The 25,905-nt window shown below is 38.1% G+C and overlaps 1 protein-coding gene across 1 annotated transcript; it reads right to left on the bottom strand.

The window, feature by feature from the left end:
* On the bottom strand, nucleotides 1-23,195 carry slc26a6.2 (solute carrier family 26 member 6, tandem duplicate 2). The gene is made up of 20 exons (XM_085443372.1): nucleotides 22,858-23,195; nucleotides 22,545-22,674; nucleotides 21,035-21,174; nucleotides 20,755-20,865; nucleotides 19,493-19,668; nucleotides 18,800-18,964; nucleotides 18,510-18,662; nucleotides 17,227-17,309; nucleotides 16,915-17,062; nucleotides 16,718-16,831; nucleotides 15,438-15,515; nucleotides 14,731-14,826; nucleotides 11,321-11,427; nucleotides 10,781-10,850; nucleotides 9,433-9,525; nucleotides 6,900-7,022; nucleotides 6,603-6,749; nucleotides 6,317-6,371; nucleotides 3,699-3,835; nucleotides 1-652 (listed from the first exon to the last, which is right to left on the bottom strand). The coding sequence occupies exons 2-20, from the start codon at nucleotides 22,670-22,672 to the stop codon at nucleotides 629-631; spliced, it is 2,148 nt and encodes a 715-aa protein (XP_085299498.1). The 5' UTR covers nucleotides 22,673-22,674; nucleotides 22,858-23,195; the 3' UTR covers nucleotides 1-628.
* Nucleotides 23,196-25,905: the final 2,710 nt, after the last annotated feature.

The raw sequence follows: 25,905 nt of genomic DNA on the forward strand, positions 1-25,905 counted from the left end.
TATCTTAAAATAATATTTATTTTTCCATGTAAGAGCAAGAACACTGCCTTCATAAATAATCTATCATGGCAAGCATTTATGTAATGATTAACAGTAAAAAACTAAACAAAACACTAACACAACACAAACAAAACTAAAAAACACACGCAAGGTTCGTCTAAAAATTACACTGGAGAAAAACAATCTATACATATTATTTGATTGACTGATTGATTGATTGATTAGAGTCTATACGTCTATACACAGAGCACCATATAATATGCAGACCATTACCTATATGGATGCACACATACTGGAAGGATAGTATACTTTTACAGATAATGTGAAATTAAATTAATCTAATGCACTTAAAGGTTTAAAAAAATTGCATATAATATTGATCAGAAAAGTGAAGCTTATTACAGTGACTTCTATTACATACAAACTCTTATAGCCATATAATCGTACACATATAACAGATAGCTGTGCATATGCATACACATGATGTGTACTGTGTTTGTTGTACTGTGTGTAAATGTCTGTGTTTGAGACAGAAGGTAGATTCAGTTCTGAAGCTCCATGGATAACTCCTCCAACAGACAGAGTGTCTGTCACTTCTTTATAATATCATATTGTTTCCTCCGTGGACTCAAAAATGTGTTGCAGCAGTCTCCTGTGAAATAAAACAGGAGTGATCAAATATAGAAGAAGCTCCACAATATTGTTATATTAATTTTTTCAGTTAAAGTTTACCTTAGAGAGAGTAACATGATAGATTTCAAATTAAGTGAACTGGAGATTCACCATGTTATCCCTTTTTGAATTCAGGTGTTTTTAGTCCCATTGCCAAACCCTAGCCATGCAGTCTGTCACAAACATTTGTGAAAGACTGGGTTCTCCTAAAGCTCCTACTGAAATTGCACATAGTGCTGTAACAGTTTGCCACTGTTGCAAGACATGGGTCTAGATATTCAATGACCGGCTGTAAGTGGTGTTGTTGTCGAAAAGGGGAAGCATTTAGCTGTCACAACAACCCAGCCACAAAGTGGCAGACAATGTAAACTTATACGACAGGGTAGCAGAGATTGTAGATTTCCGGAAGAGGGGTCATAACAACCATCTGCCTCTCTTCATTGGCAGTGAGGCGGTGGAGAGGGTGAGCAGTTTTAAATTCTTGGGGGTAACTGTGACCGAGGACCTGTCCTGGGGCAACCATATCACCTCAGTTGTACGGAAGGCCCAACAGCGCCTCTACTACCTGAGGAGACTGCGGAGCGCACACATTCCCAGATCTCTGATGTTGAACTTCTACAACTGTGCCATCAGCAGCGTTCTGACGTATGGATTTCTAGTGTGGTTCCCCAGCTGCACCAAGGCCGATCAGCAAGCACTCCAGCGGGTGGTGAAAGAAGCTGGCAGAATTATTGGAACAAGTCTGCCAGAGATCAGTAATATCTTCCCCACTCGCTGTCTGAGGAGGGTGCACAGTATCCTGCGGGACCAACATCACCCTGCGCGCCACCTTTTCCATCTGCTGCCCTCAGGGAGAAGGTACAGGTCTATACAGGCCAGAACATCCAGACTGGCCAACAGCCTGTATCCACAGGCTGTGAGGCTCCTGAACTCTCTGCCCCCCTCTCACGGACAATAACCATATCCAACTTCTTAATAGCAATGAACTGGTCTGCATTGGTGCATCATATCTTTATTCTCTTCCCCCTCCTGCCCCCCCCTCTTTCTTAAATAGATAACTATCATATCTGATATCATATCTCACAGTACAATAATATTGAATGGGTTGCATTGTTGTATTTTGTCATGTTTCTCAGGTCTTTGTCTGAATTTCTACGAACATTATTGCTAAGGATTGTCTTATTGCATTGGAGTCACACTGGGTTAAATATGTACACTTGGGTTTTAAGGGGTATTTATTATTTTCTTCTTTTTTTTGGGGTTGTATGGAAGCCCCAAACACAATTTCATTGTTCTTGACAATGACAATAAATAAATAAATACTAAATACTAAATACAGAGTGCTGAATCACATAGTGAGTAAAAGTCTCCAACACTCTTCTGACTCAATAACTGCAGATCTCGAAGCCTCCTCTGGCATTAACACCAGCACCAAGTCGTGCACAGGGAGCCTCTTTACACAGGTTTTCATGGCAAAGCAGTTTGTTATGTGCATTTGTCCATGTAGTGTGGGAGATGCTTCCTATATTATCACCTTCCAAAAACCTCTCATCTGCACGTAAACCCACAGTATGGATCCATACTGGTATCAGTATATAGTATAGGCTGTTTATGTGGATTCAAAGGGAATTCTGCATGCACATGACTATGTGTGATTTTGTTTTGTGTTTGCTTTTTGTGTGTGTGAGACCAACGGTCGACTTTTACATCACAAAAAGCAAACACAAAACAGCATGTTTGTGTGTACTTGATCAGCTATCCCAGTTAGGATCACAATAAGGAACAACATTAGGGAAAGCTGCTGATGTTAGCATTCATCAGCCCATCAATATAATTCACAATGCTAGGTTAAGCTAATAGCAGTGGAAAATTAGACAGCTATATGTGAGCGTTTTTGTGTGAGCTTCCCACTTCTTCTGTGAAAGGGCTTTGCTTCTGTTAATTGTATTTTACACCCTGAATAGTCTTTGTTCCTTTGTCTTTCTACAGGAACAGAAACATTAAGACACGTAAACAATTAAATACCGAGGCAGACCAGGCAGAAACAAAAGCATACACGCCGAACAATTTGCGGACATGCATGGAAGCACAGGTGAATAAATGAGATTAGCTCACAGACGTACACACACGTATGCACACGCGTGCGTGCACACACACTGGCCTAGTGTAGGCAGAATATAATTTGCCTTCAGACAGAGACTGATGGTGTGTGGTGGGTGTGTGAAGCATTTCTGATACTTAAATGTATACATGAGGTGAAAAATTCTGGTGTTTTAAATTGAACTTTGAGTTAAACCACATAAAAATACATGTAGATACTCAAAAAATTTCAAAATAAAGAAAATGTTTGCCTTGTTTTTCCAACACCCATCTGCCTCAGGTTGTGCAGTCAATTTGAGGTGCAGGTCACACTACTTGGACATATTAAGGATCAATGAACCAATCCCGAAAAAACATTTTAATTATTGTCTATAAAGATTAGCTTAATGAATAATTTCCACACCACTGACTGCAAGTGAACTCAATCACTCCTCTAATATAATTAGCAATGAAGTAAGGTAATCAGGAATGTGGCTTCACATTTTCCACATGGTGATTACAGCAAGATGGAAACAAAGTCTTTAAAGTTAAACATTACAAGAAAACAAAGCATGCAAACATAGATATAACCACTCCCACTGTTCAAAGCACGCTATAATAAGCACCTTCCGGCTCCTTCAACTTCTTATTTAATGGACAGATTTGAGAGTATGCCCATATAACTCATAGGAAGAAACATAGTAACACCAGCTTCCTGCAAATTTAGCCACCCACAAACATCAAATTAGAGGTTGGGTGTTTGAGAAAGCAACAATGCTGTGCAGCTTAATGACTTGCAACAAATAAATATCAAAGAAAGTTTCCTGCTTTGGAGGTTTAAGTGCAAAGGATTGATTCTTTGCATTCTTCATCACTTTATATAACATCAAAGTGCATTTTGACATCCTCCATCATGTGCCATGATGTGCATGCTTGAGTGCTCATACCTTATATTCCATGCTTTGGCTCTGTGCTATGGCAGACTGACAGTACAGAACGGCGTCGTGGACGGTGGTGAAGAGACAAGACTTTGTTACTTTGTCATTAAAGAAACCTGCGGTCTGCAGGTTATCCACCACACCGCCTAGACAGACACAGAGAGAGGCAGAGATGAAGACACAAAAAGAGACGTGCGAAGAAAGCTGGAGGAAGATGAAATGGGTAATTGAGCATGTCGGTGTAGGAAGAAAAGCAATAGAATAGAAACAAGAGATGGAGGCACAGAGTGGAGCATGGAGAGCAGAAAAAGAAACAAGGTCTTAAATGTGAAAAGGAGAGAACAGAGAAACAGGAAGGGCTGCTCTTGTATAAAATTCCTACTTGTGTAAATATTAACTAACAATAAACTTGTTATGAGCTCCACAATTTTCTTTGGCTTTCATTGTGCTCTTTCCTAGAGTTCACTTCCCCCCTCCTTCCGCGCCTTCCTGCTTGTGTCTTCCTTTCTTTATTTATGCGTGTTCATGTATACTTTGTCCGTCTTTCAGTGACTGAGACTGTATTCCTCATGGGACTTGCTGTATTTAAAATGTAATATACTCTACTATTTTTAATTCTTGCATTTGTTAATTGTTTTCATAGGAAACATTCGAATAATAGACAGGATCAAACATGGTGGTAGCTTCCAGGTCAGAAAAACGAAGTCACTGTGGAAGCGCCTAAAAGCTGCATTCTGTCTGAAGCCCACCAGATGGCGATAGCTGTTGTCGTAAAAAGACTGGTCGTATAGAGGTCAATGGAAAAATGGCTTTCTGATGGAACCTTTGGGAACAATTTCCTGTCGAGTTTGTGGGCTTAGTCGCACTTTTTGGATCACAGCGAATCAAAAATAAAATCGTGGTTACATTAAATCTTGGTCATAGGCTAGCATGTTTCAGGACAGACGAATGTCTGTGGTAAGAAACCTCATGGGCTTACGACCTGTCAGTCAGGAGTCATTAGTCAATAAGCATGCAGTTTCACAGTCAGACTTGTCTTTCCTCATCACATCAGTAATTTTGCAATTATGAGGCCTTTAATTTGAAAGAAACAGGAAAATATACCCCACAAAATGAAATAAATCTTCTTCTTTTTTCTTTTCTTTTTTAGTTCTGCTAGATGTGATCTATTATCCTCTTTGTCTAGGATTTCTATATCTGAAGTAAAATTCTCTGTGTTCACCTTTTATCACAAAGGCTCAGACATATATGGACTGGTTCTTATACAGCGTCATTCTGCAGAACTTTAGCGCTCAAAGCACTTTATACTCATTCACCCAGTTACACTAGGGTTTTTTTTATGCTTAAGTGTTTTCCATCTAACTTTCACACACATTCATACTCCAATAGATGCATTGAAGAGCAACTTGGGATTATCTTGCCCGAGGATATTTGGGATGAAGAGTGGAGCAGCCAGGGATTGAATCACCAACGCTCTGCTTAATAAATTACAGCCACCCTATTTCTCATTATGTTCATGATCATCCCAAATTCTGGAAATACAGAAATGGACATTACAAATGCAAGCTTTTAAATACATTTTAAATGTAATTTTATCAGGTAATATAGCCCATTATCTTAATTTGGAGAGTTTATATAAATTCACCATTGGGTGGTAAACCTACATTTACATGATCTATGCCACTTAATCAGGTTAGTTAATTGTTTTTATGAATGGCTGGATTGTTATTGCTGTGAATTATGAAATGAAATCATTTCTTCCCTTTCATAGAGGATGGAGCAATGTGTCATCTGCTAGAGGAAGTAATAAACGAAGCGCCTTTCCTTGGTATTTCCAAGAACTCAAACAGCTCTTATTAAGGCTGTCATACAAACACTTCCATGTCATTTCTTTCTCAGTTAAACTGAAACGTTCTAGAAAAAGCGAGGAAAAACAGAATTTGTTTTGGTCCTTAGAGCCATCCAGCCATTTGCCCTTTGCTTCCTGTCCTGTGTAATTCTTTTCCTTGCTTTTCCTTAGTTGTTTTCTAAAGTTCAAAGTTCACTTTAACACTTTCTGTTTTTGTCTTGTGTCCTTTTTGGTTTTGTCTAACTGCTAAGTCCCGAGCCTGTACTAAGTGCAGGCGCTGATCCTGTGAAATAAGATCCCCCACCTCCACACAGCCGGGTTCCAGAGAAATGTGTTTTGTCCACATACTTCAAGTAAGGCCTAAATTAGGAGGCTATTATGTCAAAAAATAAAAGCTGAGAGTAAAGGCTTTAAAACACATTAGTTAGACCAGATGTCATTTTAAAAATATGTGTTAGCTTGCCATGAATAGGGCTAATTACATACATCTACTGTCATTGAACGCTTCAGATTGCATGTGGCCGAGTAGATCAGGACTGCATGTGTAAAAGTAAAAAGACATAAGAAGAGTAAGAGTAAAAAGTAATATTATTTGGGAGTATTTCTGTTCCACCTTAATGGTTTTCAGAAGGTGTTTTTAGATCACTACAAGGCAAAAAGACAAATGGGTTCTTAGAAAACTGCACAAAGAAAATTATATCTACCAAATCCTTATAAAGTCACAATAAAGTGTATTGCATTTATTTCCAGTGAGAGTGTTGAAAGTAACTGGACTTACTTTGGCAACCAGCAAGAAACACCTCCACTCCAATTTCTCCGTAGTCTCTCCGAATCTGAAACACACAAAAAAGCACAGAGTGAGGGACAAACTGCGAATGATCTCATTATTCTCATGATTCGATTCATAGAAATTTACCACCTGAGAGCTAAATTATAACAAAAGGGACAGAGGGATTGATTTTTGCAGTTTGCAGTTGTCTTCAGTTTTTTTAAGCATTTGAAAAAGATGTTACATTTTGCTCTTTTTGTATATATGCATGTAAATGTGACTGATCTGTCCTTACACTTCGTAGTGTCTTGACCCCCACGGTGTCCAGGAAGTTGACAGGGCCAAGGTCGAGAACAATGGCTCTTGGGAGTGAGGGGTCCCGCTCAGCATCTACTTCAATGACAGACACATGGTTCTGCTCCTCCATGTTTAGCTCCCTGTTCTGGGTAGATATTAATCAGTGACATTTAAGACGACCACAATCGAAGCTATAGGGTCTGGAATGCTGAAACAGGTATTTGTGGAAGAAAGCTCTTGCATTCGAATGTGAAATAAAGTCCTCTAAATCTGTCATCTCTTAGTTTGTCCTTACCACGTCCACCCCATTCTTCTTGAGCTCTTTTTTGACTCTCTTGGCTTCTTTTTTCTCGTGTCTCTGCTTTTTGGCTTCCAGTTTTTTCTTTGCTGACAGGAGCTTTGTAATGTCAAAGCCAGACTACAAAACAAAACAAAGAACAGTCAGATCAGTTACTTAATACCACTGCTAGTTACCCTGTCTGATAAAAAAAAAAACTAAAACCTTTTGTTAAGCTGTAAACTTAAAGTGTTTGGTTGGTGTTTTAATAATGGGAAACTAACATTTCCCAGAAAAGACAGGACTAGGAGAACATGCTACACAAAAATCTTTTACTTCATATGACTTTGGAATCATCCAGTCATTTGTCTCCAGTTATCAGAGACGGGGTACACCCTAGAAAGTGAGTCAGCGTGTCACAGGGCTAACACAAGAAGAGACAAATTACCATTCACCTTTAGGTGATGCATTATGTTGGGTGCTTAAACTTTTGTGCAGGGATTCTCAGCCAGTTTGGCCAGTTCAGTCAGTCCAGTTTCTGTTTAGCACCAACATAATCTAACCACAAAAAACAACCAAGCAAGGTGTGGTGGACAGCAGCTTGAATGAAAGGAGTCACTGTTACAATACAATGACTGATTATTAGGAATGGTAATGGATTTCTTTCTTTTACTTGACTTACTTGTTGTAAGTCAAGTTCTTTGACTAAAAGAAGCGCGCTCATCCACACAAGTGTGCACACAGGTGTTCACTGTTCACACACACAAACAACACCTTTCTTGGCTGCTACCACAAAGCACATGGTGCGCCGTCGGTCCTGCGTGCTGCACAACTACTTTCAATATTTAGTATTTACTGTTATTTACACTTAGCTAGATTAATGCGATGGTGTTGTGTTTATTATGTTGCTCTCTTTATTTTTGCTTGTTTTGTCTGTTTTTCTCTCAACAGGTGGTCTGGGAGTTTTTTTTTTCTTTTTGAGTGCCCTTTCTCAGTGTCCCTCTTCCCCTCTGTTTTTCTTTTCCTTCATCTTTCTTTCTCCCTTTTCTATCCCCCAGCCATGTCTGTCCCATATGTAACAACTGAAAATAAAATAAAACAAAATAAATAACAACAACAAAGGTCGATCAAATGGACCAATATGGCAAGGCCGTGATGATCCACCTAATAAAGTAAATCTGTTGGGTATCTTTGTTGGCCTTCAGACAACAATTCTGACGCCTGAGGAGCCAAACGGGACAGGCAAAAAAAAAAAAAAAGAACTTGTTGTGGAGAAAAAGACAAAATTGGGCATGCCTGATCCAACTTTATTTTTCATTTAAATTATGATCCTTTATATTTCTAGCAAATTGTAATTCGAATGCATGGCAAAGAATGTAACTTAGTGCGTACCTTAGTGTCATGCACTGCATTTTTATGAGGCTTGGTCTTTGCTATATATGACTTATTTTTACAGTCAATTGTAACATTCATGTTACAAGCCTGGCCCTAATTATAGTTCTAACATCAAGAGTAAAAGTGAGTAAAAAGTATATAAGGACATACTTTGGCTATTTCTTTCCCGTTGTTGGCAGTGTAGTGTCCAGTGGTTAGGACTGTTAGCCTACAGCAACAAGGTCCTGGGCTTGATTGCTGGGGCTTTTCTGTGTGGAACTTTGTGCTGAATGACATCACTAGTTGGAGCAGTAACAATCCTGTAACAGCATGGCTCATGAGCTTCGTTAGTGCCGGTGAGGACACGCAGGGAGTAATCGTACATTTCTCGAGAACGCGTCAGAACTGGTGTCACAAAAGCACCTGAGTCTGTCTCACCTTGCAAACAAACCTGCAGCCTCTGCCAGACTGCTCAGCAAGAGCTTATTTGTGCATGAAAGCAACCCTTTGACTTTGACATGCTGACATTTTAATGAATGAAACATTTCCATTATCTCCTTCTCTTATTCAGTGTCTGTGCCTTCCCTCTCCGCATCTTTTGTCATCCTATTTCCAACTTCCCTCTGTCTGTCTTCCCACTGACCCCAAAGCGGCGTGACAGAAGAGGAGGGGCAGGAAGAAAGCGTAGGAGCGAGTGGGATGGGGTGTTTTAAACAAAAGCTGAGCGGGGAAAAAAATGAGAGAAGAGAATGACATTGCGAACAATGTCTGTCACAGTTGTGATGTGTGAATTGGTGACAAGTCTGGTTGGCTATTAGTGTGTCAGAAATCATGTTTTTAAAAGAGGAGTTAATTGCACGGAAACGGCGACATGATGTGTTTGGCTGCTTCTTTTTCTCCGTGTGTGTGTAGCCGTGGTGTGCTGTTTCTGTGTATTCATGTAAATCTGAGCTTTTAGTATGTCATGCTGTGCTTTGTAAACTGATACTGTGTTTTGTTTTTGGCTTTATGGTCTTGGTGGGGGTGAATGCACCCACATAAGTTAATTTGTGCACTTTGTGAGAATTTAAGAGTAATGATGTTTTTAAAAGACATTTTCTTGTCACTTTGTAAAAAAAACTTTTTTTAGGATTAAGATTTGGTTTGAAGCTTTGATTTAGGATATCTGTGTTCTCACCTTTGAGTTCAAGGTTTCCTGGTACATCTCAGCATTGGCAAAGTAGAGGGTGGCAGAGGAACGGAAGATCAAAATCCCTGGCACTTGCCTCACCTAAAATCGAATGGATTAAACAGGCTAATCAATCAAAACATTCCATTATGGCTTTAGTATGAAGTAAAAGTTACACCTGACCAATCAGATATATGGATTTTTGTTCATAATTTCATAGCAATTTATCTAATATCAATCTATCCATCCATCCATCCATCCATGCCAGTGAATTCTCTCCAGTGTGTTCTGGGTCCTGAAGCTTGCCTAAAACACCTCACTTTATCATATGTCCTGAAGGCATCCTGGTCAGATGCCTAAACCATCTCAACTGGCTCATTTTAGTTAAGAAATTCCCCTAAATGTCGCAAAACCTCATTTCCATGTCTAAGAAAGCTAATTTCCATGGCTTGGATCAGTGATCTCATTCTTTTGGTCACTACCCAGAGGTTGTCGCCATAGGTGAAGGTGTGAATGTAGCTTGTTTTAAATAGTCCGCTTAACCAAAACAGACTGGTACAACATCCAACACCGTTGGATGTTCTACCCTCTATCGTGAATGGAGTCCAGCTCCACCAGGAAATGGTCTGATTTGTTCGTGGTAATTCAGGCCAACCTCTCACTATTATTGTATGAGTACCAAATGTCCTGCATCCAAGGTTCGACTAATGGATGAAATCTTGTCTCCAGTACCCCGGCGTAGAGCTTCCTAGGAAGGCTGTTTGTGATGCCCCTATAACTGCAGCATACCTCATTGTAAACTGGGCCTCCACCCCTGATCACCATCCACTGGGCATAAGCTACCAATGGTAATGGTAATTAATTAACTAAAAAACAGGAAGCATCTTAAATTTACATCCCAGCCAATGAGGAATTTGTAGTTTTTGTCAAACTGTCTTTGTGGAACTACAAAAACTAAAATGTTGTGAGAAAAAAGTTCATTGTTTCATCATTATTTCATCTGTTACATATCCATGCTTTCCTCATCAATGACCAAACCAAGTAAAATTCTGACAGAATAAAAACAACACTTATTAAGTAATTCACTTTTGAAAAATTATATTTAAAACTTGATAATACAACACTATTTAAAGTACAGAGATGTAATGTGATTAGAAAACGTATTTCATGGCCGACTGCTGGGACTTGCTAAACTGAAATTTTGAAATAATAATAAAAGAAGACATTTTATATAGTATCAGTATGATATAAGAGTAACTACACTAAAAACATGCTGTTCATTTCTGTACCAGTGCTCATTTTCCATTCCATTTTCAGTTGATTTAAAAAGCAAAAAAAAAAAAAAGCAGTTCTGTACCTGATGGTATTCGTCCAGTGGCTTGTAAATGTCAGTTTCAGGGACCTGCCCTAGTATGGAATATTTAGGTCTGAAATAGTCACACACAGAAAACCTTAATTAATCATTTCTAATGCTTTAATCCATTAATAGGCCATTAATCAGTTTGAATTGTAGTGAGTTTCAATGTTCAACTGGACACTTCCCTATATATATATATATATATATATATATATATATATATATATATATATATATATATATATATATATACATATATATATATATATATATATATGTATATATACATGCAGGCCATGTTTACAGAGGGAAGTGTATATAAGATAGTGCTGTGTATGGCTGTTTGGCAAGCGGAGGACCAAACCAGTAACAAAAAAAGCAGCTATTGTTTTCTTTTGGTGCACATGTCTTGTTTGCGTACTTGTAGTGAAGTTGTGCTGACATGCTGACATGAACACATGGGTCAGGACAGACCACATGGTTGTGAAAAAACATAATTAATTGTGAATATATATATAACCCAACGCAAAGTGTGCCTACAGCTGTGTCCTGAAGATGACAGTAAGCAAGGAGAAACCAATGGATGCAGCCAGTCCTATGTCAGGGTTTAACAGCAAGGTGAGGATGAAGGTGGCCACCCAGACCAGCTGCAAAGAGAAACAGAGAGCATAAGGAATAGCTTACGCCTGTGTTCTGCTGTAATAAAAAAAAAAAGTGCCTCATTTGTTGCATACTGTACATTGTTTCCCTGCCTCTATTATATTTGAAAGACGTTAGTCTCGGTCTCTTTAACGCCCCCTACCTGTGAAGCCCAGAATAGATTTGATAGCATGAAAAAAAGAGGGCAACATTGCCAGAAACACTTTATAATATGGCCCCAGACCAAAGACGTCATTCGCTTAAAGTTAAATGAAATTTCAATGTTTCAATTTTATTTGAAATTAAATGACCGATTATTAAAAAATTATATTTATTGTATTTTTTAAAATTATATTTAAATAATAAATGTAATTAAATAAATAAAAATGATTACTTCTAGTACTTTGTATAAGTATTTGAAATTATTTATACTACAATTAATCATGGTACTGCATAATTAATTTTAGGTACTGTTTAATTTCTTGATAATTTTACTGAAAAACAACAATACTTCCCCATTTTACACTGTACGTGCACATTACTTTGGAGGACCCGGATCATATTATGAAGAGGCTAAACCTCTAAATCTTGAGTATTTCACAGTAAAGGAGACACTTCTTTCCTTTACAGTCCTTTTAAAAGTTATGTTTGAACAGGGATTGTAGGAAAAAAATTAAGACTTGTCTCTATCATTATGAGGTGACATAGGTCTGAAAATTTTGACAGTTATTATTTTTTCTAGTAAATTGGTAAGGGAGAACAGTCACTGTGACATTTATATTGGCAAAGTAAAGGGCCAGTGGAATAAAAGAAACTCTATCACACACATCACCATCACAGCATTGGTTGGATGTGAGATGGGGAAATATAATTAGTATTTCTGCAAATTTACAATGAAATTGCACAATTTTAAAAAATTACTTACACTGTACTTTAATTTACTTATAGTATAATTATTTTTCTATATCCTGTAATAACCTGACTTGGTACCATCTCATTCTAGCGTGCCTACCTTTAAGTATTAGTAGATTATACTTATATAGTATTGCATAGTATTAAAACACATACATACAATATACAGTATTTGTAAATATAATTACATTGTAATTTGAAATAAAAAGTCATTGAAGTTTTTTCTGCATTTTCCTCCCTGTGGTGAAATGTCGCTATCTTTCTTGTTCAAGTCCACTTTTCTATCATTGGCCATTCTACCTGTGTCAATGCCACTGGGCTCTGCGCTGTTGGTTTTTATTTCACACAAGCCTGTCTGCCTGCATACTTGCAAAGACCTACAGTGGGGCAAAAAAGTATTTAGTCAGCCACCGATTGTGCAAGTTCCCCCACCTAAAATGATGACAGAGGTCAGTAATTTGCACCAGAGGTACACTTCAACTGTGAGAGACAGAATGTGGAAAAAAAAATCCATGAATCCACATGGTAGGATTTGTAAAGAATTTATTCGTAAATCAGGGTGGAAAATAAGTATTTGGTCAATAACAAAAATACAACTCAATACTTTGTAACATAACCTTTGTTGGCAATAACAGAGGTCAAACGTCTACTATAGGGCTTTACCAGGTTTGCACACACAGTAGCTGGTATTTTGGCCCATTCCTCCATGCAGATCTTCTCGAGAGCAGTGATGTTTTGGGGCTGTCGCCGAGCAACACGGACTTTCAACTCCCGCCACAGATTTTCTATGGGGTTGAGGTCTGGAGACTGGCTAGGCCACTCCAGGACTTTCAAATGCTTCTTACGGAGCCACTCCTTTGTTGCCCGGGCGGTGTGTTTTGGATCATTGTCATGTTGGAAGACCCAGCCTCGTTTCATCTTCAAAGTTCTCACTGATTGAAGGAGGTTTTGGCTCAAAATCTCACGATACATGGCCCCATTCATTCTGTCCTTAACACGGATCACTTGTCCTGTCCCCTTGGCAGAAAAACAGCCCCATAGCATGATGTTTCCACCCCCATGCTTCACAGTAGGTATGGTGTTCTTGGGATGCAACTCAGTATTCTTCTTCCTCCAAACACGACGAGTTGAGTTTATACCAAAAAGTTCTACTTTGGTTTCATCTGACCACATGACATTCTCCCAATCCTCTGCTGTATCATCCATGTGCTCTCTGGCAAACTTCAGACGGGCCTGGACATGCACTGGCTTCAGCAGCGGAACACGTCTGGCACTGCGGGATTTGATTCCCTGCCGTTGTAGTGTGTTACTGATGGTGACCTTTGTTACTTTGGTCCCAGCTCTCTGCAGGTCATTCACCAGGTCCCCCCGTGTGGTTCTGGGATCTTTGCTCACCGTTCTCATGATCATTTTGACCCCACGGGATGAGATCTTGCGTGGAGCCCCAGATCGAGGGAGATTATCAGTGGTCTTGTATGTCTTCCATTTTCTGATGATTGCTCCCACAGTTGATTTTTTCACACCAAGCTGCTTGCCTATTGTAGATTCACTCTTCCCAGTCTGGTGCAGGTCTACAATACTTTTCCTGGTGTCCTTCGAAAGCTCTTTGGTCTTGGCCATGGCGGAGTTTGGAGTCTGACTGTTTGAGGCTGTGGACAGGTGTCTTTTATACAGATGATGAGTTCAAACAGGTGCCATTCATACAGGTAACGAGTGGGGGAACAGAAAAGCTTCTTGCAGAAGACGTTACAGGTCTGTGAGAGCCAGAGATTTTCCTTGTTTGAGGTGACCAAATACTTATTTTCCACCCTAATTTACGAATAAATTCTTTACAAATCCTACCATGTGAATTCATGGATTTTTTTTTCACATTCTGTCTCTCACAGTTGAAGTGTACCTCTGGTGCAAATTACTGACCTCTGTCATCATTTTAAGTGGGGGAACTTGCACAATCGGTGGCTGACTAAATACTTTTTTGCCCCACTGTACATAAACGTTCCACAGCGAATGGGGGACTATTGTGAGGAAGCAAACATATGATTGTTATTAGCAGGTCACATGTTGTACATGTACACATGTTGGCAGAAAACTGTCATTAATTTTATGGGCATTATTTGCTTAACACTTTTTTTTTTGTTGTTGTTTTTTTAGCTAATTCCAAGGAAATTAGTTGAAACATATGAAGCCAGGATTATTTCTTATATGGAGTTGCTCATCCAGGTAGTTTGTATTCCAAATCATTTCTATAAAATGGCACTGTGAAGCAGGATAGTACTTAATCTAAAAGTCAGCAGGTAAGGAAGATATGCAGTATATGCAGTACAAGATATGCTATGTTAACACAGTAAAATACCTTTGCTGCATTAACCACTTCCTTGTGGCCTTTTTAGTGCACTCACCATATCCACTCTGTTGGTTTTCCACAAAGCAGGGATGTCCAAGAACTGCTTCATCATGCTATGGAGGTTGACATGGATGATGGCAGCCAAGACCGCCTGCAAAATCAGGGAAACGGTTTAAGTGGAAACGTTTCTCGAAACAGTCGAAACAAGTTTCATTAGCCTCTCACTGAAGTACTGTTTAATAGCAGTTATTACATCATGCTCAGTCCATGTTTGGGCTTAAAAAAACTATTTTCTAAAAGTAGCTGATAACTTTAGCCTGAGGCAGAAGAAATACCTGTTTGTGCATTTTGACAACATAACCTCAGCTGTTGTTTTTTACCTAAGAGATTAGCATGCGTATGCTTATGATTGCGCGCGCGCACACACACACACACACACACACACACACACACACACACACACACAAAACCCCGTTCAGCTATCTTAGTGAGGACCTTCATTGACATAATGGTTTCCCTAGCCCCTTACCCTAACCATTAAAAATGAATGCCTAACCCTTACCCTAAACCTAACCATAACCTAATTATAACCCTGACACTAAAACCACATTTTGAGCCTCAAAAAGGCCTTCAAACTTGTGAGGACCGGTGAGTGTGTCCTTACAAGTGACTGTTGGTTCTCACAAGTATAGTAGAATGCAGATTTCGGTCCTCACAAGGATAGTTAGACAGGAACACACACACACACGCACACACATCTACCTTGGGCAGATCTTCAAAGAGTGATCCAATCCACAATGTGATAAAAAGGATCACTACTGCTGACAGAGCCCCAGCAACCTGGAGCGAAGAGGCAGGGAAATATGCACACAGTGAATGGCAGTGAGATCGGCGAAACAGTTGCTTGATGTCAGGATCATTAGTTTGAATATGATTATAAAGCGAACTCACATCGATTGAACCCTCTCCTCTCCTCAATAGCCCATGGCTGATTAATGGTGTTGTCAGACTAAATCAGTTTAGCCTTTCAGTAAATTTGTACTTGTGTAGGTGGAGTTTGATGATGTGAAAAAAAATCAATTCCCTAAGTGTTTTTTAATCATGCACTGTATCAGAGTAACGTTAATTATGATGTGTGGTTCATTGCATTTAACCTTTGTGATCTTTGTTTTTCGCTAGAGGCAGAGTGAAGTGCAGGGATGAGAATGTTTATGCTTTCAATGATCTCATGAAGCATCCCTTTAGAGCTTAAATATGGCAAAGCATTAAACGTCATTAGCGTTCAAATATCAAAGATAGCAGAACAAAGATGGGAAAAGCAGCAAATGTTACAGAAGACAAATAAAGAAAACCGTTCTATCTTTATTGGATTTACTAAATCAGTTGAAGGCTATGGCAAGGGAACAGAGTTTCATGATATTTTGTGGTTTGTTTAGGGCAAAATATCAGATTCATACATTACAGAGTTTGTGGTATAATGTGTGGAGCTAAAATAGTTGGTTCTGGGTTGATTTATGTGGGGCAAAGGTCTCCCAAGTAAGAGATTTTGATCTCTAGAAAAGATATTAAACTGTCTAAAAGATCATTTCAAATTGTTTTTTCTCACTTAGAGCTACATGTAGAATCCACCAAAAGTAAGTCAGTGCATCTGACGTCACATGGGATTTGAGCTCCTAATATTGGCTTCTTCAGATGAGAGTCATCTACAACAACATTTTTCCCTGTTATACATTTTTCATACTGTTTTATACTGCTCATTGATTTGGTTTGTAAACAAGACTCCTGTCATGGCCTAGATTTTCTAAAAGGTGAACATTGAACCAAAAGGAGGTGCAAGAGTGTTTTTTTTAGATCAATTGAGTTGCAAGATGCTGGATAATTATCCTGGGGTTGTTTTTTAATTTCAAACACACCAAAAACAGGTTCCATATCCCAGCTTTAAACCTCTTTTGGTGCTTGCTGGTTAGGGTGTATTCTTTAACATGGATACTAGGAATGATAGGTGAGAAAACAAGAGAAAGTTTTTTGAAGTCTCTACTGACCTGAGTTTTGCCCCCTGCACTTTCCTGAACCATAGTGCGAGACATGGAGCAGCTGACAGTAAAACACTGAAAAATTCCTCCAATGGAGTTACTCAGACCCAGAGCAACTAGTTCCTAAAACATGAAACACACTTTTTATTTACAGTCGGTGTACTAAAGTATCGCTTCATGTTTGTGTCCACCTATAATCATCCTACCTGGTTGCTGTCAACCTTGTATCCATATTTTAGGGCAAAGATTCGTCCCAGAGAGATGGCAATGCCGTAGCCAACCACAGACAGAGCAAAGCCATCACCGATCACTTGACCAAAGACAGAGGTGTCTGGGAAAACAGGTGGCTGGAGACTGATATACAGGAAGAGACAAGAGTGAAGAAAAGCTTTACTTTTCATAGTGACTGTCACTTTTCAAGTGACAGATGTGTGTGTGTGTGTGTGTGTGTGTGTGTGTGTGTGTGTGTGTGTGTGTGTGTGTGTGTGTGTGTGTGTGTGTGTGTGTTTGTTTCTCACCCTGAGGGAATAACTCCCACTACATCCACTCCATATTCCTGCTGCAGGTAAAATTGCCATGAGATAACTGTAGCTATAACGATCTGGAAATAAAATAATAGTGATTTTCAGGGTACACATTCTGTATGGTGCAGTACAAAGTCTTGAACAATACTCAGTTTCTGTATATTTTACTTGGAAAATAAGAATTAAGTGTAGCGATTTATTGTAAGGTGCAAACAAAAATCTAATCAGTACAATTCTTACAAACTTGAGGGTCGCTATTTTAATATTCATTTTAATTTTTTTGAAATTTTCAAGTAGTTTTGAGGAATAGTTCTCCAGGCTTCTTTGGATGTTTCTGCCTTTTATTCCTTTCGAGTCAAAATGATGCTACACTGCTTCAATAATATCGAGGTCTGGGATATTGTTCTCTTGTATGTATGCTTTTCCCACATTGGGAGTGTGTTTGCAATCATTGCCATGCTGAAAAATGAAGTTGTTGTCAATCAGATGCTTTCCAGGTGGTATTGCATGGTGCATCAAACTCTGATGGTACTTTTCTGTGGTCATAAATCCATAAATTTATGACCACCAACACCACTGGCTGAAATGCTGCCCCAAACCATGAGAGAGCCACCCCGTGTTTTACAGCTGGACTGTAGACGCTGTTGTCATCTTGACAACAGAATTTTCAAATTTGGATTACTAATTCATAAGACCTGCAGTTGCTGACTTTTAGTCCAGTTCTTGTATAAATCGGCTTCTTGACAGCCACTCTTCCACTGAGACTGTTAATGATGAGGCTTCAGTGAGCAGTAGAGGTCAGATGCATCTGTCAGCTCTTTGCTGACATTTGTGTATGTGACACATATTGAAAATGCATTTTTGTTGTTGTTGAGCCAACCATATAAATAACATATATACTTTATTGATCCCCATGGGGAAATTCCTCTCTGCATTTAACCCATTCACTCAGTGAAGCAGTGGGCAGGGAAGGTACCTTGCTTAGGGGTACTTCAGGGTACCAAATAGGTGCACCACTGGCCAATGATTCATAGGTTGGTGTTAAATGGGTTAACAAACAAAACACAATTCTGTGAAATGGTCGGGTACAAAGACCAGATTGAAAATGAGAGAAAAAACAGCCAGTGTTTAAAAAAAACTAACAAAAAACCTTGACCTTGAGAAAGACTAGAGAACTATTGTTGAAGACATGTTTGGCTCATTGGAAGTAATATAGAAAGATATAAAGTGTGACTCAAGACTTTTGCACAGTACTGTTTGTATTCTTGCATACTTACAGCAATCAGCTCCACGGGTATAGGAACAGGTATTTTCTTGCCCAAAAATGCATTGAGCTCCTTAGCAGCGATAAGGCCGAGTATGGTAATAACACTGGTCACAAGAGTGCCGATGTTTGACTGCGGGAGGAGATAGCATATCTCCAATACAGTCTAGGAAGACAGGAGCAAGAAAATGACTGCTAAAATAGGTGAATAATTGAATAGATCTAAAATACAAAACATTCAAAAAAAACGTACATAAAATTGCCAGCAAGAGCACTAAATGGTTAAGTTAATGTAATTCTTACATATATCAGGGATAAAGGTCCATTATGTCTCACAGGGTTAACGCCAAAGGTGTATTTGAGCTGAGACACGATGACATGGATAGCAGCTCCTGTGGTATAACCTCGGACCAGTGGCTCAGACAAGTAGGTTACCACAAAACCAAACTGGACCAGACCGAGTAGAATCTACACACACATCACATGAATCAGCAGAGATTAACATGCAGTAGCTGCAAAAGTGAATGCTCAGATCACTCATTTGCATTTCACATTCACGACACAGGAGCTGTGCAAATTATTAGAAATGCAAAAAGATAGTGTTTAAAATTAATGAAATAGATTAAATTGACCCTTTTAGCCGTTGGACTCAAAAACATCATCAGTTTCCAGGCTGAAGTTCCCAGAGTCCCTGCAGGCTCATGCAGCGAGAAGCTTCTTTTCATTCTTTTGAAGTAATCAATAACGTATTGAAACTGAAGTCTAAAAGCATTTGCTGTCAGGCAGATGGGCCTCAAAGAGCTATGTAAGCTTATTAGCATTTGCACAGCATTTTACTTTATTCACTAATGTTTGAGCAGCAGCTGCCTGTTGATGGTGACAAGATATTTCCATTTGTTCAAAAGAAACGTCCAAACTCAGTGAGACAAGTGCCCATTTATGGCTCCAAAATTTACGAATGCAGGGTGGAAATTTTGAGTGATTTCAAATATTTACTTGAAATAACCCAGATACAAATGTGACAGCTGCAGCCACTCGGACCCTTTCGTCATCACGGGCAACTGTGTCAATTATACTGGTGTTGGTCACATTGTCCCATGTCATAAACTTTGAGTCTGGGGCCAGTCGCTCAGTCACTCCTCCTATCATCACGCTCATCACTGCATATGTTCCTAAAAAACAGAGATAGAAAATGATTTCTATTAGGCGGCGTTATGAAAACATAGTGGAGCAACATGTTATTCCACTGATTAATAATTTTATTATTACAGATTTTTTTTTATTTTACTGATTTATTTCAGCCTGGAAACTGATGGGTCCTTCACAAACATGAAGTCATTTGGACTTTGCTCTGAGGGAATCATATCACTAGGGTATAAAGTCTCCATTCGTTCTGATTAATGTTACTTCGCTTCCAAGTTGTTTCCTTTTTGATTAGCCAGTTTAAAAGGCAACTTTTCCAAGTGTCTTTTAATGTCATCTAGTGATTTAGGAAACAAATATTATATACAAATATTATATAATTACAAAAACTTTTATTTTAGACAAGTGTTGATGTGTCTCTACAAGAACGTCTTACTGAATATTTTCTAATATGTCTACAAATGCGCATGTAAGCAAACCTTTAGACTTTAAAATATATAAATCAGACATTTTCTGGCCTTAAAGCTGGCCGACATAATAAACTTGTAAAACTACGGCACTCTTCATAGTGGTTGTTGAACGTAGTTGTCACACGTTTCCAGGTAATTATCACACAACATTAAAAATAATGCTGAGTAGTGTTAAACCTTTAAACACTAAAGAATGCTGGGGATTTACGATGGAATTAATTTCACCTTTTTATTTGTTAAATATAAAAGAAATCACCTAATATCACCTTTTTAATTTGGGGTCACCATCTCGTCAACTTTGCTACTAATGTCAGCATATGAAAATTCAAAGGTGTAAAGGTTACCATTTTATTGATATCAGGTCATCATTAATATTTTAATTATTAATATACCAAAGTACTATTACTCTTCATCTTTTTCTCTCATAGACATACGTTTGTATAAGTATGAATAAGTATTATTGCCATCACTTTCTGTTGTGATACACACATTTCAAGGTAATATTACTCATATATAACCACTATTGAGGCAAGATATTTACCTGTATGTTAATTTGTAATTAATAGTAGTAACTATCTGTTGCCACATTATTACTAGTTTAATACCAAGCTGTAATAGAACACGCAACCATAAACTATTACATACCCACTGAGATGTGTTTGGATGTGCCAAAGATGAAGTAGATAAGGACTGGGTAGAAGGATGAGTACAAGCCAAATACTGGAGGAACAGATGCCAGCAAGGCATAGGCCATACCTGCAGTGATAGGAACAGAGGATTTTCTACACTTTTTATAATAAATAAAGAAACATTTTATTATTTCAACAATGGAGAAGAAACATTTTTGACCGCAGTTTATGATAAACAAATTAGAACATTATATCTATATCTAGCTCTCCTACTATCTCTTGAACTTTCATCTCACCCTGTGGCAGCTGCATGATGCCCACACTTATCCCAGAAATCAGGTCACCCAAGGCATTTTCTCTGATGGGGTAACGGGGAAGCCATGACAAAATAGGAACAGTACCCAGCAGGCAGCTCTTCATCTGGTGGCCAGAACACCTGATGTGTTTTGTGTCAGCAGAGGGTAAAAATAGATGCAGAAAGTGATATTTAAAAGAAAATACTTCAGGGATAAGCTTTTTTATTAATCATGAAGTTGATGCCAAACCACTTCTGATGTCTCCAGCTTTTTTACTGAACTACTGAAAAAGTTAATAAGTAAGACGAAAACCAGCCACTACGTGCTTTACAGAGGCATTCAAAATGAGCACACCTAAATCAAGTAAAACCACACAAAACACAGAGACATTACCCAAGTGCCTGTCTGAAAAGATGTGTTTTCGGATGTTGTATGCCACAGAGTCAAGGGTGAGAATAGAGCGATATAAGCTGTTCCACAATTTTGTCGCAAAGGTTTGCAATCCCCCTTAGTTTTCAGACGGGTACGTCGAATCACCAGAAGACCTCTATCTGCTGACCTAAGGATCCGGTTTGGAGAATAGGAGTGGAATAGACTGATGTGGGGGAGCTTTAACTCTTAAGGCCATAAGAATCAAGATTTTTAACTTTTTTTAAACTTTTTTTTAAAACTTTAAAATATCTTAACCTAAGTGTAGACCAGTGCAGACGCTTTAACAAAAGTGTGAAGTGAGACTCATACCTCAATATGGCTTTTGCATGCAATAATTAGATAGAGCAAGACTTAACACTTTTCTTTGAGTTTGATTTGGTTTATGTGATCAAGAGCTATGAATTCAATCTATAATTGCAGTTCCTAGGATAGCCACTTGAGGCTGGTCCCAAAAGTGAGCCATCGCCCTTTCTACACAGTCTGACAGCCACATGAAGTTAAAGACTTTACAGCAGATATATGCATGTGTACAGCCAGCTTGTGGTCTTTAGAAATAAATTTTTTTGGCATAATACCTGTGGTGATGCTGATGTTACTCGTCTATATACTTTTTTTTTGTTCAGTTCATTGATCTCATCGTTTCTATGATCAACTGTAAAACTGGAGTATGTCTGCTGATATCATTCATCAGTAGAACGCTTATTGTTTGTAGTATTAACCTCCTAAGACCTGAACTCTTTCACGACATGCATTTTTAATTTCTCTTTGATATTTGGGCTGATTGGGCCCGATGAATGAAAAAACAAAGAATTACCAGATTTTTTTAAACCTTATTTTTGTTTTTAAGAAAAATAAGAGCCACGTATGAGGATATTTGTTTAAAAGTTTGATAGAACAGACGCAGTATAATGTCCTCGTAAGTGGATATCAGGCCCATGTAGAGCAAAATTGAGTATTTTAGTCAAAATAACCCAAAATGTGATGTCCACATATGTGGACACCAGGTCCTAGGAGGTTAATGTCATTTGTGAATGGGATGAGATATACAGTTGATTAAATATACTGTAAAGTGCTTTACCTTACTGACTTTTTGACCTTCTCACGCAGAGATGTTTTTGATACAGACTTTTGTCCCATCTCATCCATTGCTTCTTCATCCAGGACCTCCCTGTGGACGCTGTAACTCATTCGCCTTCTCTCTGCCATGGCTGAAGTACAAAAATGCTTCTTATCTTTGCCAGTACTTTAGACATTGTTGAAAAATTATCATGATAAAATATAATTATTGTGGGGGAAAAATAATGTGTTTTTGAAAATCTTTAAACATTTGTCAGTAACTACCTTGTTATGTCTGCAGCTGTATCAAAAGCTAGTAATAAAGTTGTACATACCTATTGGGATAAATAAATCCTTCTTGTGGACAATGGTGCACAGGCATCAAATGAAATCTTCTGCATCAGATCCAAGTGGCTGCAAGTAGTGACGGTATTTCTAAGTATTCCTATATTCTTTTTTTTTTTGTAGCAAAGAGATAAAGGCAAAGTTTTATTCTGAAAGCCAAGAGAGCTCCTGAGCTCCTCTCTCCCCAACTTGCCTGAGGATAGTTGCTGTCTGTCTTGTGATCTGATTGCTTTGAGACCTTGAAGACAACTCTAGATTTGACACAGCACATGTCAGTCGAGGAAGAGGACAAAGTTCCTTGTACGTGCTGTACAAGTGAAAACAGACATGGTAGAAAAATGTTCAGAACATTTTTGTTTTATGATTTAATGAGGGATTTCCGTCGCTCATGTTGTACTTAAAATTATTTATTTATTTATTGTTAATCATGGTTTGTCTCAGAATGAATTTGTACTCTGGCATGTTATGGTACTACCATAAAAGACTTTGTGGTATAGACAGCAGACACACACAGGTTAACCTATGAGATAACTACAGACTGAATTGCTGCGCATTAGTTTCCTTTATTGCACCTTATCTGTGTTCTATGTTTTATCTGTGCATGATTAAAGATATTGGTCCTTTCAGCAGAGTCAGATTTATTTGATTTATTTGTGGTCACACTGAAGGATAATCACAGATCACTGGATAAACTGATAGCCAACCAGAAATATAGTCGGTTTTATTTTTGGACTTGGAGCTTTATGTGTGTGTGTGTACACACACACACACACACACACACACACACACACACACACACACACACACACATGTAGAAAAATATTTAGTATACACATCCAGAAATGCATATACTATTATATATTGTACATATATTTATTAGTTTCAGATGTAGCCATTCTTGTATTTTTCTTGTTTACATTATTGTATTTTGCACAACTCTGTTGCTTGTGAAGCTCGCACACAAGAATTTCACTCACATGTGCTGTACCAATGTACCTGCACATGTGATGTGACAATAAAAGTGATTTGATTTTGATTTGATTTGATTTATGATCCTGTCGTTGCTTATTCATATTTGTCCTCCCTCACATTACACACTAAATCTTAGAGATTTATAAATATATGAAATAAATACTCATATACATAAAAAAAAACCTCAAATACACACATCCTTATCGCCCCTCTTACACACTAGCTTCACATATAATCTGTAACCATATAGATTCTATAGCTAAATTTAATATTATTTGGGGATATCCACACATCCCTGTCATTAAATACAAGCTGTATTGTTAACCTGCATTATTGTGTGCATTAAATCATTGTACAATCCAGTCACATAGTTCATGGCAGTATGGCTTTGGTGCATGTGTTACAAACCTGACCAACCTGGATTTTTATCACATGGTTCCAAGTCTTGTTGTTTAGTCGCCACAGCGACGTGATAATGTGAAGCTACAGGAAATAGTACACTAGCTAGGCTGTTCATTACTTCTTGAGCCAGTGTCAGGGATTGAGTGAGTCAACGGGGTAATCCTGTCAAAGTTAATGATAGTGAAGGTTCATAGACTTCATCCTGACCTTTTTCCAACATGGTTCGACACACCACACACGCATTTGCAATGTCACGTCAGCAACCTTGAAAACTCACATAGAGATTGTTACATACATTCTTTTAAAATCAATGAAAACTTTGTAATGCACAATTTTATTATGTTTCTAATAAGATTGTCTTTAAGTGATACTGACATTGGGAGTGTGCTCAAATTATTCTCACAAAGATATATGATTATTCAGTGTTTGATGAGAGGACTCGAATAGGCGTTTGGACCAGTGACAATAGGCATATATTGTCACTGCTTTTTGTTTTACGTTATGCTAATGATGGCTCATGGCTAAATCATGTATGTCTTTTTCCTCTTTAATAAATCCAACAATGACATTGATCAGAAAGTACTGGTTCTTTCTCATCCACATGTCTTTCATCTGAAGAAGAGCTTTGAATGCTCTTCAAGAAGCCTAGAGAAGTATTACTTAAAGAAAGTATAAGAAAGCTGGCTAAGAGACTTCAGACTGTGTTGAAGAATAAAGGTAATTATACCAAATATCGATGATTATTAGACTTGTACAAGCTCTGATTGTGTTATATATACTGTATTTCTATGTATCTATACACATCTTTCAATAAATCACTGCACATATTTGCCTTTTTTTTAATAAAATGTAATAAAATGAAAGATGACTCCAGACCTTTACTTTGTATTGTATATACATTTATTTTACTCATCATTGTCATGTTAATAGTAAACGGAGCATATAGCATTTCAAAAAGACTGAAATTCAACACAGTTTAAACAACAGCAACAACACTTTTTACTGTATTGATTTTTTGACAGGCTGATATAGAACTGCTTTAAACATAATGCACCATTTAAAGAAACTAAAGAAGGTTTTGTGTTAGCATTGCAAAGGAACTCATGTTAAAAAGAAAATGATTACGTTTTTGTTAAAATCATTTGAATTTATACATTTTTACACAGTAACATGAAACATCAGACACATCTGTACAGAGCAGTAATGGCCAAGAGCCCAGAAGGTTAAGAACTTACAAATTAGTTTCTCGTTTTCAGTGCTTCTTACTTCATGTCACAAAAGGCACAGCAGACACATCTGGTGAGATTTTGTCCTTAGGAAAGAATGTCAACTTCTGAAAGTAGCCTCTTTGTTCACTGATAAAAAAAAAAGGCTTTATCTATTTTATCTAGAAGAATTTTTAACATCACAGTGAACTTTGCTCAGATTTAATCTTTCCACCATGGACATTTTCTTAGAAAAACACGCACAGCCAGTACCAGAAACCTGGTTGATATTTAACTGGGTCTTACTGATTAGTTTGCAACAGTAATGCAACGGCGTGAAGCAAGGCTATTCATTGCTTCCTGACCCAGTGACTTAGATTTGCAGTCTCTCTGAAAAAGATAATTTAGTCAAAGTTAATGATCTGTATTTGGAAACCCACGTCACAAACTTCATCCAGA

This window comes from Copadichromis virginalis, linkage group LG20 (genome assembly GCF_057382275.1).
Source record: "Copadichromis virginalis isolate Kocher_CV1m ecotype Utaka linkage group LG20, C_Virginalis_male_GT1.1, whole genome shotgun sequence".
NCBI lineage: Eukaryota > Metazoa > Chordata > Actinopteri > Cichliformes > Cichlidae > Copadichromis > Copadichromis virginalis.